The sequence below is a fragment of the Chelonoidis abingdonii genome, chromosome 1 (assembly GCF_003597395.2).
Source record: "Chelonoidis abingdonii isolate Lonesome George chromosome 1, CheloAbing_2.0, whole genome shotgun sequence".
Lineage (NCBI taxonomy): Eukaryota > Metazoa > Chordata > Testudines > Testudinidae > Chelonoidis > Chelonoidis abingdonii.
The window spans coordinates 153,256,947-153,269,527 of record NC_133769.1 but is presented as its reverse complement, the minus strand read 5'-3'; the positions used below and the strand labels follow the sequence as shown (position 1 = coordinate 153,269,527).

At 51.2% G+C, this 12,581-nt stretch overlaps 1 protein-coding gene across 1 annotated transcript; it reads left to right on the top strand.

The window, feature by feature from the left end:
* The first annotated feature begins 228 nt into the window (after positions 1-228).
* On the top strand, positions 229-9,075 carry SCNN1A (sodium channel epithelial 1 subunit alpha). The gene is made up of 13 exons (XM_032765362.2): positions 229-719; positions 1,250-1,644; positions 1,962-2,217; positions 3,076-3,263; positions 3,915-4,015; positions 4,488-4,651; positions 5,060-5,158; positions 5,324-5,441; positions 5,709-5,787; positions 6,252-6,309; positions 6,448-6,503; positions 7,996-8,071; positions 8,276-9,075. Exons 1-13 carry the CDS (start codon positions 711-713, stop codon positions 8,600-8,602), a joined length of 1,926 nt encoding a protein of 641 aa, XP_032621253.1. The 5' UTR covers positions 229-710; the 3' UTR covers positions 8,603-9,075.
* Positions 9,076-12,581: the final 3,506 nt, after the last annotated feature.

Below are 12,581 nucleotides of genomic sequence, written 5' to 3'. Positions count from 1 at the left end.
GGTGGTAATTTGGTGGCGGTCCCGGAGCGGAAGGACCACCACCCCCCCCCCGCCGGCGAAGACCGGGAGCGGAGGAAGCTCTGAGGGTCCGGGCCCCGCAAGAGTTTTCCAGGGCCCCCGGAGCGAGTGAAGGACCCTGCTCCAGGGGCCCCGAAAAATTCTAGTGGGGGCCCCTGCGGGGCCCGGGGCAAACTGCCCCTCTGGGCGGCCCTGCTCTCTGCTGCTCAGAGCTGCGGCCTCCCCAAGCCCCCAGTGAAAGCCCTAGACCACAGCATTATTTTCCCTACAGTGTCCCCAGTCAACACGGGCCACTCCTGGGGCTTTAGTATGTTTGTCGCCCGTTCCCTCCCGGCCTGCCCTTTCCCACCCCTTGCTCCCCCCCTGCCCCTGACCATCTCCCTTTTCTCTAGCAACTGAGATGTTAATGAGGCTTTTCTTTTCCCCCAGAGCTGCGGGGGCGGGGATCGCTGGGAGGGCAGGAGCAGGACAGGTTGCCAGACTGAGCTGGAAAGAAACCAGTCTAATCCTAACCACCAAGGCAAAGCAGCTGCCAGGAGGCAGATCCAGAAGCCTGAGACCAGGGCACAGCAGAGCACAGATCTCTGCTAGGAGAGAGAAACTCCCACAGGAGGACAACACCAAAGGGAGACCCTCATTTCCAAGGAAAGCAGAGTCCACATAGCTCAGTGGAAACAGCATCATAGGTCAACATGCATCAAGTTAGTGTCTTTCTACTCAGTTGCTTCTAACCTTGCTTTTAAACACCACCCTCTGAAGAAGGGTGTGGTGGGGTTCCTACAGAGTGAATGCTGGGGTAAAGGAGGGAGGGGGTCTGGGGGTGTGTATGGAGAGACTGGGGCAGGGAGGGTATGTGGGGAGTGTGTGGAAGGACTGAAGTGTGGGGGAGAATAGGGTGTGTGTGTGGAGACTCTGGACAAGGGGGAAGATAGAAGTGTGTGTGTGTGTGTGTGTGTGTGTGTGTGTGTGGAAGATCTGGGAAATGGGGGAGAATAGTGTGTGTGTAGAGGGGCCAGGGCATGGGGGAGGATAGGGTGTGTGTCTGGAGGGGCCAGGGCATGGGGGAGAATGGGGGTGTGTGTGTGGAAGGGCTGGAATGTGGAGGACGGTAAGGGGTGTGTGTGGAGGGGCTAAAGGGTCCCAGCAGGCAGAGGCTTCCTGAGTTCGGTGGGTCATGGTAGACATAACTAGTATCTATATATTGCCTGATTCCAAGCTTATTCTGTCATAGGTTGCAGCTGTGAAGGCAGAGAAGGTGCCAGTGGGGGAGAGGCTGAGGAAGTGTAAACAAGAAGCAGAGAAGCAGCAGAAGGTGGAGGAAGTGGCAGAAAAGTTGGAGGAGTGTGAGGACCTCATTGAGTTCCACAAGTCATACCATGAACTCTTCCAGTTCTTCTGTAACAACACAACCATCCATGGAGCCATCCGCTTAGTCTGCTCCAAGAGAAACAAAATGAAGACAGCCTTCTGGTCTGTGCTCTTCTTCCTCACCTTTGGCCTAATGTACTGGCAATTTGGGATCCTCTACAGGCAGTACTTCAGTTTCCCTGTCAACTTGAACCTTAACCTCAGCTCAGACAGGCTGACCTTCCCTGCTGTCACACTGTGCACCCTCAACCCCTACAGGTATGAGACAAACTCCCAGGAGCTACAGTATATATACTGTGTATTGTACTCCTACTGGATCAGGAGAAATACCCAGTGCCCCTACAGGTGATATTGAGACATGAAGGGCTTGTCTACATGGGTAAATTTCCCTACATAGCTGTACTGGAATAACTATTCCACTACAGTTTGGAAGCAGAGTAATTATATTCTCATGTGGGGACTTATACCTGTCTAGCAATAGCCAAAGGACTGTTATAGTGTAAGTATAGCTATAGTGGGAAATTGCCCAACAGAGACAAGCCCTAACTCTGGAGTCCACTCTCTCCATGTCACAGATACAGTGCTGTCCAGAAGCAGCTGGATGAACTGGATCATATCACCCATCAGACACTACTGGACCTGTATAACTACAATATGTCTCTGGTACAAAGCAACTGGGCAGCCCAATCCACCCGGAAACGTAGCCCAAGGAGCCTGTCCCACCATGTCCAGCGCCACCCACTGAGGAGACACAAGCGTGATGAACCAGCCAGCCTGAAGGGGAACAGTCCTCCAGTGGACAAAAATGACTGGAAAATTGGCTTCATCCTGGTGAGAACAGATCCTTCTCTCTCCTGTACTCTATAGACTCTGCCTAACTCCTAATCTCTCATTAGATCCTCTCATACCAGTGTCAGCTCCACCCTCCACTGGAAATCTGATGAAGTTGTTGTCAAGGCCCAGTCTCTCCCTAAGGGATCTAGAGAAGGATTGTCCCCCTTCTCCATCCATTCTCTAGAGTGTACTCAACTGTCAATCAATTAACTGGAGTTCCAGCAGGAGCAAAAATTCTAGTCTAGGCTAGGGCATGTCTACACTACAGGTGCTACAGTGGCATAACTGCAGCAGTGCTGCTATAGCACTGTCGTGTAGATGCTTCCTACACTGATGGAAGCAGTTTTTCTGTCAATGTAGGTAGTTTCCGTGATAGTAGCTACATCAATGGAAGAATTCTTCCCTCAGCCTAGCAGGGCTAGGTCAATTTAACTACAGCACTTAGGGTTTGAATTTTTTGCCCCTCTGAGTGATGTAGCTAGTTTGATCTAAATTTTACTTTTATACCAGAGTGTAAATACACCCACAGAGAGGGACTCCCTGTTCCAGAATTGAAAGCTCCTGTGTATACTCCACAATCTCATGTTCTGCACAGCCCATTACAATAGCTTCACTGTGATTTGCTCCTTCCTCAGCCTCTTAATCATTCCACCTGCCCAGGAATTTCCCTCCAACTGAGGATCTGGGGTTGGGGGAGAGGGGCTCCCCTGATGTCTGTTAGCTGCACGTGTCAAGTATAATCTGAATTTATTTCCTGTCCATGTTGGGGGGGAAGAGGGAGGATAGGTAAAGTATACCCCCTCATCCCTCTTCATGGACTTGTGTTCTTTGAGACAGCTGATGTTTCTCTTGCAGTGCAACGAGACCAATGAGGATTGTTTCCACCAGACATATTCCTCAGGTGTAGATGCTGTGCGTGAGTGGTACAGTTTCCACTACATCAACATTTTGGCACGGATACCTAACACAAAGGCCCTGGATGAGTCCAATTTTGAGAACTTCATCTATGCTTGCCGCTTCAATGAGGCTACATGTGACAAGGCGTGAGTGCTGAGGGGCTCCAATATCCCATCTTAACAACCTCTGCATTCCTTGCTGGGTACAAGGAGAAGCCAAGACACTACTGCTGGAGAACACTGTTACACCTGCTGCCAGGGCCCAAGGCTGGGGGATTCTTCCTTGTCCAATTCCTGGGCCTCCTGGATCCCATAATCTCAAGTGATGGGCTCTGGTTCCTGCCCTTGGGGTCTTGACTCCTCAGGTTCACTGACCCCTAAGTGCCATGGGGCAGTTCCTGTGCTCTTTTCCCTTTGTTTCAGATAATTGAAATAGTGATACAGGTACATACACTAGTTTGGGTGCAGTTATACTGTATAAAGGGATCTTTATACTGGTGTAAATGGGTCCACACTAGGGGGCTGTATCCTCCTCCAGAGTTAGTAACATGAGGAATCTAACAGTTCTTCAGCTTCAGAAGTCATTTTCAGCACCTTGCTAAATAATCTTGCTCTGAGCCACTTCTCAGGGCTTGTTTTCAATACAGACACTACTCTTCTGTATTGCTCTCAGTTCCTCTCTATGGGATGGTAAAAAGAATGGTTCCTTTTAGAATACCCTGTCCCACAGCATCTCCTGGGGATTTTTCCCCCAAATGCCTAGATGCTCTAATTTGAATATTTCCATTTCTCTCCCAGGAATTACACCCATTTCCATCATCCTATTTATGGGAACTGCTACACATTCAATGATGGCAATAGCAGCCTGTGGACATCATCCCTGCCTGGGATCAATAATGGTGAGGGTCCCCGTGACAGGTGGGGAGAACCCATTGAGATGTATATCTAGAATAGGAGAGTTTTGGGGGTGGGAGAGAACTGTGAGCACCAAGATCCTCCTCTGCTTATTCCCCTGCGTGATGGTGGATTGCATCCCCCACCATGACCCATGTGAGTTTCGATCACCAAAAGTTCAGGCCTCCCCCAAATTCTGCTTTTTCCAGGTCTGGCTTTGCAATCCCAGTTCTCTGCTACCTCCAGAGACTCCAGTCCTGATCCCCAACTCTCTGCCTCCTCCCCAGGCCTGACCCCCTTACTTTCCGCTCCACTCAGGCCCAGCCCTGATCTCGTTTTCTTTTCTGGCTCAGCTGAGATTCCGCCCGCTCTCTGCCGCCTCCTCCTCCCCCACTAGCCCAGTTGTGATCTCTCTGCTGTCCCCCCACCCCAGTGACTGGCCCTGATCCCCCCCCCCTCTCTCTGAAACCTCTACAGGCCTCTCTCTGCTAGTGCGCACAGAGCAGAACGACTATATCCCACTGCTGTCCACAGTGACGGGAGCCCGGGTGATGGTCCATGAGCAGAATGAACCAGCCTTCATGGATGATGGGGGCTTCAATGTGCGTCCGGGTATGGAGACCTCCATCAGCATGAGAAAGGTAGGGGGGGTAGAATGAGGGAAGAAGCATGGGCTTCACTGTGCGCCCGTGTGAAGACTTGTGTCAGCACAAGATCGGTCAGTAGGGAGCAGAAGGGTTGCCGTGAAAATAGGATATGGGGAGCAGAAAAGTTAACCCTAGACGGTGGCAACACTGGGTGGGACTGAGGGGGAGGACATTACCTTGGGAGCCATTACTAATCAGGGAAGGGCTGGAAAAGGGGGATAGCAGGAAGGAGTTGGTGGCATGAGATAGGAGTGAGGACTGGGAGGTTATTACCATTGTATTTGTTATTGATTGGGGATGGATGGCCTGTGGTATGCAGGTAGTCAGACTGGATGATCTGGTGGTTCTGTCTGGCTTTAAATTCTCTGACTCTAAGACTGACAAGCTGCTGTTTGTTGTCAGGAGACGACAATGCGTCTTGGGGGCAGTTACAGTGACTGCACTGAAGATGGCAGTGATGTGCCAGTACAGAACCTGTACCCATCCCATTACACTCAGCAGGTAATCCATCACCACTGGTCCTATCCCAGACCTGTCCTCGCCCTCCTTGGGATACAATCTCAGTCATTCCCTGCCATGAGTGGGTCTCATGTGTTTTCTGGGCCTGATTATGCTGGGATGTGCGGATTACCCTGCTGAGCTCTCCCCTTCTCTCATGCCTCCCAGGCCTGCATTCGTTCCTGTTTCCAGATCAGTATGGTAGAGCGCTGTGGCTGTGCATATTACTTCTACCCCTTACCCTCTGGAGCGGAGTATTGTGACTACACTAAGCATATAGCATGGGGTAAGTGCTGACAGTGCAGAAGGAATTACATAATGAACCCCCCCAAGCCCTCCAACCCCCAACACTAAGACTCTTCCATTATCCCCTGCTATCAGCTCCCCAACTCCCCTGTTTAAGTCCTCCAGGGGATTCCTTCTTTGGAGCTCTCAGCCCCTCCAAGGGTGCTACCTTGTTCTGGGTGCGCATCACCCATCTACATGCCCCAGAGATTCTCTTCCCTGCACAGACAGAGTGAGCTCACTTTTGGTTTTCTCTCTTCCTGCTCAGGTCACTGTTATTACAAACTCCAAGTTGAATTCAAATCCAACGTTCTGGGCTGTTTCAGCAAATGTCGGAAACCTTGCGAGTAAGTCTCAGCAGGCTAAAAACTAGGGCTTTATGAACACCATTATATGAAATAGTTGCCTGAGATCTCAGGGGACTGGACTTGGCCCAGTAGGTCACTTCCAGTCCTATGCTCCTATGAGGGTTTCATTCCTAGTGCTCACTGAATGGCTGAGAATTTGATTTGCCAAACCAAGTATTCAATTATATGGGGCAAATAGTGTTTGGGCAATTAAATATCCAGATAGCTACGTCAATCTGGTGTCTCCCAGCAGGAAGCAACGTTAGTAGTGGGGTAAAAATGCTGTCTGTGGGGAGAGCTCCTGGATACTGTAGTCCTGCTGCTTTCAGGAGGCAGCACTCTAAGGAGTAGAGCAGAAGTGCTAGATATGGAGAAAGTTCCCAGTTGGTGAGGTTGCTGTGCTGAGACTGGACCTTGTGGATCCCATAGCCCTTGCTGTTAAGAACGTATCTGTCTTCCTCCAGGGTGACCGAGTACCAGCTGTCAGCTGGACACTCCCACTGGCTTTCCACTGTTTCTGAGGTAAGGGTATGGTTTCCTGTGGGAATCCCACCGGACCCAGGATGCAGATGTGTCCCACCATTTATTAACCCTCAGCAAGGGGAGGCTGAGATCACAGAGTGGTGTATATCTATGATGCCCTTTGTGCTTTCCTTTCAGGATTGGGTGTCTCACATGCTGTCCCAACAGAATAAGTACAATATCACATCCAAGAGGTGAGAGCTCCAGAACTGGGGCTCAAGACCAGAGATGGGACCCAGTGATGGTGGGGTCAGGGGCCTGGGCCCAGATGAACCAATGATGGGTAGAAACAGGGGCGTGGGGGTGGTCAGTGGCCTAGGGCCAAGAACAGAGACCAAATCAGTGGTAGGGAGAGAAGCAGGGGTCCAGGAGTGCAGGGCCAGACAGGAAGAATGACCCAGTCATGGGCAGACAGGAGAGCCTGACTTACCTGGTCATGGAGATAGGTGGAAGTTCAGGGGCCCAAGGCTAGACCCAGAGACAGACCTAGTAAGGGGGAAGACAAAAGGCTTCAGGAGCCTGGGACCAGGCCCACAGCCTTGGCTAGTAATGGGATAGGAGTGTTCTCAGGAGCCTGGGCCCAGATCAATGGACTTGATCCAGTGATAAGTTGAGATTTGGGGAGCGGTTTAGGGGGCCAGGTCCAGAGATTGGCAGAATGATTGGGAGGATTCCTGGACAAGGACTGATGTAATGTTAGAGGTGAAGTCTTGGGCAGGGATTGTGAACTTGGGGAATCAAACTGAAAGTAGCAGAGAATCCTGTGGCACCTTATAGACTAACAGAAGTTTTGGAGCGTGAGCTTTCGTGGGTGAATACCCACTTCGTCAGACGCAGGTCAAACTGAAAGTGTGGAGGTATTCTATAAGTTTAGGAGAAGGTCAGATGTGAGTTTGGTGCAGTAGTAAGTTTGGAGCTGTTGCACCAAAGTAGGGGCGTGTGCAAGGGGCGGGGGCAAGCAGGGGTACTGGCCCCCCCTAATAATCAGCGAGGGACGCAGTACTCCCCTAGCCCTGGGGCTGTGGCAGGGAGAGAGCCACAGCCCCGGGGCTGGGGGCAGGAGTCCTCTCTCCCTGCTGAAGCCCTAAAGCTGGAGGAGTCCTCTTGCCCCAGGGGCCAGGTGTGGAGCGGGGGCAGCAAGCTCCTCCCAGGGCTGGAGATGGGGAGGGGGGCAGTGAGCTACTCCTGGGGCTGGGGAGAGTGAGTTTCTGTGCACCTCCAAAAGGGGTCAAATTTAAATTCCTGCGCACACCCTTGCACCAAAGTGTGTGGGAGTGAGGGTGACCAGATGTCCCATTTTTAAAGGGACAGTCCTGTTTTTGGGGACTTTTTCTTATATAGGTGCCTATTAACCCCCACCCCGTGTCCCATTTTTTTTCACAGTTGCTATCTGATAACCCTAGTGGGAGTGATAAAAGCTTGGGGGTTGGGTGGGAGTTTGTGGGTGTTGATTTGAGGGATCCTAAATCTGGGATATCATACAGGAATCTCAGAGGAATCCTGTAGGTATGGCCAATTGCACTGGATTTTGGGCAGACTGCAGGTTTGAGTGTTAAGTGGGCTGCCGGATGGGGCAACTGCAGGTTTGGAGGATTAAAGATTTGGTGTGGGTGCAGGATAAGGAGTGTATGCTGCAATACAGAGGTTGCAGGATTAGAGTCATTCATCTCTTTCTCTTACTAACAGGAATGGAGTGGCCAAAGTGAACATATTTTTTGAGGAATGGAAGTATAAAACCAATGGGGAGTCTCCTGCCTTCACGGTACATACTTCGTCCTCCAGCTTCCCCTCCCATTCATCATACCCCTCTGCCTTCCAGCAGCATCCCTGACTTCTGCATTTCTCCTCCTGCAGCAGGACTGGAGATAGGAATAAAACCCCCGCAATGGGCGATCCTGGCAGTGAACAGGAATACGAGCACCTTCACACAGACACAATTCTCACTACCTCCATCTCTCTCTTGCAGGTGGTGACGCTGCTCTCCCAGCTGGGGAATCAGTGGAGTCTCTGGTTTGGTTCCTCTGTTCTTTCTGTGGTAGAGCTCGCTGAGCTGATTTTGGATTTCATTGCCATCACTTTCATCCTCTCCTTCCGGTGGCTCCGCTCCCGTCAGCTACCGGCCTCTGCTGTGCCACCCCAAGGTGCTCATGACAACACTGCCTTCCAGCCTGAATCCTCTGGCCCCAGTGCTCTACCCCGCTCCACTGTCAAGGCTGTGGTAACAACGCTGCCCTCCTACAACAGCCTGGAACTGTGTGGGTGGGACAGGGATGCCGAGATTGGACTGGAGTGAGGATTGTGGTGGGGCAGCGCAGTGAGGTTGAGGAGTTTTCTGTCCCACACCACAGATTACATGCTTGGGTCTGAAGACATGCGGCAGCTTGGAGCATGGAATGATCTCTTGTTTGGTGCTACAGCACTTGCAGCTCAGCTGCATTTCTATCATGCTGGTGCAGAGCTTCCATCACCTCCATTATGGCACTCAGTTGGGAGGCAGGTGACTGCAGTGTTGTTTGGGGGGAGGTGTTAGTTTATATTCCCTACTGTTGGTAAACCCTGCATTCGTCTCCCACAATACAGCTGACAATGCCCTTGGCCACATTTGCTGAGGAGTGACCAATGATAGGAAGAAACAGCATATGTGGGTGATATTGACTGAGCCACCTTCCACATATACACACTCGCTTCTCTGCACCCAGGAACATGGCCATGCTGGTCTGTAACTGTTTGAGAATAAAAACTAATTAAAGAGACTTGGGTGCGTGATCAAGAAAAATTAGGCTCTACTGCGTATGCCTGACAGCAGACAGGGTGGGGTGTATAGAACCCAAGAAGGTACTAGCATGCACAAATGCCTCATCCTGTCTAGGACAAGTTTTCGGGCAGAAGGCTAGATGCTGCTTCCCAACTCTGGGTTGCTGTTTCTGATGCTGTGCTCAGGCTGGAAATTTCCCCCTCTGCACAGGAATCTAGGGAGGAAACTAAGAGAGCCTGTTTGGAAGGACACCTCCCTAGGCTAGAGACCAGGCAGGATAGGTGCTAGGTTGAGGAACAGGTTTTGGGGGGGGGTGGTGGTGGTAGGGTAAGGGTTCCTGCATGGATCCTCATCCTGGCATGAGGTCTAGAATATTCTCAAGCTCTCCACAGGCTCCCTGCAACTCTTAGGCCAATACAAAGATTCTTCTTTGCCACATAACATATGCCTCACTCTAACTCTCCATTCAGCCTCTCATCTCTTTTTTGAACACTGGGGGCTAAAGTCATCTTGACACTGGTTTATACCTCCCATAATCAGGAGCTGTGGGGGCTAAAGTAGCTTCAGTGATGCAGAGCCTGCAGAGCTACCCTAAACTGTGACATTGCTTCAGTGGCCCCTCAGAGCTGCTGCAGTAATAAGAATAGGAATAAGAACTCTGCAGGTCCACTACAGCTCTGATCCACCTATTCCTACTCTGTTCAACCACAGAATACCCACTGCATGGGTGTGGGGGTGCTGGGCTGAGCTGGCTCCGTTATCTGCTTTGTGAAAAATGTCAAAGTTTTGAAATTCATTTTCAAGCCCCATCAGAACAAAAATGAGACCTCTGGAATTAAAAAACCCCCACAACACACAGGAGAAAGCAAGCTACCAGCCAATAGCCCAGAGGTTAGAGGACTTCCACGCGACCCAGGTTCAAGTCTCTACTTGGCCTGATTCAGAGCACCACCCTAACCACCAGGTTATAGTATCTCTTGCTCATGATCTGCTGTTGGGGCTGTTCTACCGGATATAAATGATGACATATTCATGGGGCCAGAGAGAGATTGGATCTAGCCTGGGCAATAGGCTATTTTGGGGTGCTTGTTCTCTTTCATCCTGGCCCTGAGGAAAAACAGTTACAAGGGGTAGGTAACTGTTATTCTTCGAGATGTGTTGCTCATGTCCATTCCAAGTAGGAGTGCGTGCACCGCATGTATAGTCATTGGAAGACTTTTCCCCTAGCGGTACTCATCAAGTCAGCCATGGAGGCCCCTGGAGTCATGCCTTCATGGCGATGTATATAGATCCCTGCTGAGCCGCTGCCTCTTCAGTTCCTTCTTGCCGCTGCTCTGACAGAGGGGTAGGAGGGTGAGTATCGGAATGGATAGGAGCCACACATCTCTAAGAAGAACAATTACAAGAGGTAGGTAACTTTTTTCTTCGAGTGCTTAATTATATTGATTCCAAGTAGGTGACTCCCACCCAGTCCCTAGGAGGAGGGGTTAGAAGTTCACTGAGTCACAGACTGCAGCACCACCCTGCCAAATGTGGCATCATCTCTAGCCTGCTGAGTAATGGCATAGTGCAATGACCACATTGCTGCCCTGCAAATGTCTTGAAGAGGGACATGTGCCAGGAACACCATTGAGGAAGCCTCCGCTCTTCTAGCGTGTGCTATTACTGCTGAGGCAGGTATCTTTGCTAGGTCATAGCACGTCCCATTACAGGCCATGATCCATGAAGAGATCCTTTGGGACAACACTAGAAACCCCCTCATCCACACAGCAATTGCAATGAAGAGCTGTGTTGATTTTCAAAACAGCTTTGTCTGCTCATTGTAAAAAGCTAACGCTCATCTGACAGCTCACAACCCTGGGTTTAGCAGGCCAATGCTCAAACCACTGAGCTATCCCTCCCTGAAGCACCTTATCTAATTTTCTAGATCAAAATGCCTCTTCTTTGTGTAGGATAAGACAATTTAACACTTTGCGACAAACAGGAGATGAGCCAACAAGGAGTGTTGGAGAAACAGAAAGTTAAGTGAGCATGACAAAGGGGGTCCTCTCAATAGTGACACCTTACCCTCCCCTCTATTTTGAAGAAGAGGTTCAAAAGTTGAGATACAGTGTGTAAAGACATGGAGACACTGATATGTATTGGGGGAGGGATAAAAACATAGTAAATAAATTACTGTAGGCATGGCACTGTTATCCCTCCCCCTCTGGGTCGGAGAAAGGCCACATCACCTCACTAAGTTGTCGGGCTGCTGTCTAGTGTCAGGGGAATTAGCGTGAGGCATAGTGTCCCAGCTGGGCTAACAGGCTAAGCAGCCAAGTACCTACAGCCATCGAGCCCTGCATGCAGAGGCCATGCACAGTTTAGTGTATGGTCTCTGGGTCCTTGGGGCAGGGTTCAGAGCCCATATAGGCAACTAGTAGCTCCAGGCCCTTCAGCCAAGGGCACAGCACACACAGTGATCAATTTGCTCTGGCCTCTGGAGGCAGAGACAGAGCAAGACCTGCAGTCAGTTAGTTCTGGGCTCTAGTTGTAGGGCCAGAGCAAGCCCAGAAGTCAATCAGCCCTGGTGTCTTGGTGCAGAGACAGAACAAGCCAGCAGTCAATTAGCCCTGGTCACTCAGTGTAGAGGCAGAGCACACCCAATAGTCAATTAGCTCTGGCTTCTTGGTTCAGAGGTAGAGCATACCCAGGAGTCAATTAGCCCTGGGCTCTTGTACCAGAGCCAGAGGAAACCCCGGGGGTTGGGCATCCTAGCTCCAGGGGACAATCAATGAGCGCAGGCCACTGGGCCTGGTGAGGGGGAGGCTGCCACCCCCGAGATGGGGTGACAGGTGGGGTCTTGGCTCACCCTACTCCACCAGACCCCAACCTAGTGTCCTAACATTGGCAGAGTGGTCCGCCCCTGGGTCAGCGGGGATCCCAACCACAACTCGCTGGTTGTGCCTTACGCAAAACTGCAGCCAGACCAAGGTTGGCTGCCCATGGACCACTTCCTCCCCTCCTCTCAGGGTGTATTAGAACAGCAGGGTGTCCTCTGCCTCCTTTAGGTAGGTGGCCTGTGGCAGCCCGAGGTTCAGCAGCAAGGTCAGCCTTCAGGAGCAAGCAGGGTCTGTCTGACTTCTTCAGTGGCTTGGTCCCAACTGAACAGGAGGTCCTGCACTTTATACTTCCTGTCCTGGTGACGTACTTTGAGCGGAGGAGTGCAGCAGGCCTGGCTCTGCCCACTTAGGCACAGAAGGGGTTCCTCCCTGTCTCGGTCCAAGGGAGGCCACACTGCCTCACTACAACTATGCAATGGCCTTTATTAGGAGCAAGAAAGTCTCAGAGCAGGGGTGGGCAAACTTTTTGGCCTGAGGGCCATATTGGGGAATAGAAATTGTATAGCAGACCATGAATGATCACAAAATTGAGGTTGGTGGGTGGGAGGGGGTGAGGGTTCTGGTTGGGGGTGCAGGCTCTGGGGTGGGCCTGGGGATCATAGAATCTCAAGCTTGGAAGGGACCTCAGGAGGTTG

Bases quoted from the DNA above. Each gene is read 5' to 3' on its own strand.
- SCNN1A (XM_032765362.2), top strand. The intron at 3,264-3,914 runs GTGAGTGCTGAG...TTTCTCTCCCAG, and splicing joins GAGGCTACATGTGACAAGGC to GAATTACACCCATTTCCATC. The intron at 4,652-5,059 runs GTAGGGGGGGTA...GTTTGTTGTCAG, and splicing joins CCTCCATCAGCATGAGAAAG to GAGACGACAATGCGTCTTGG.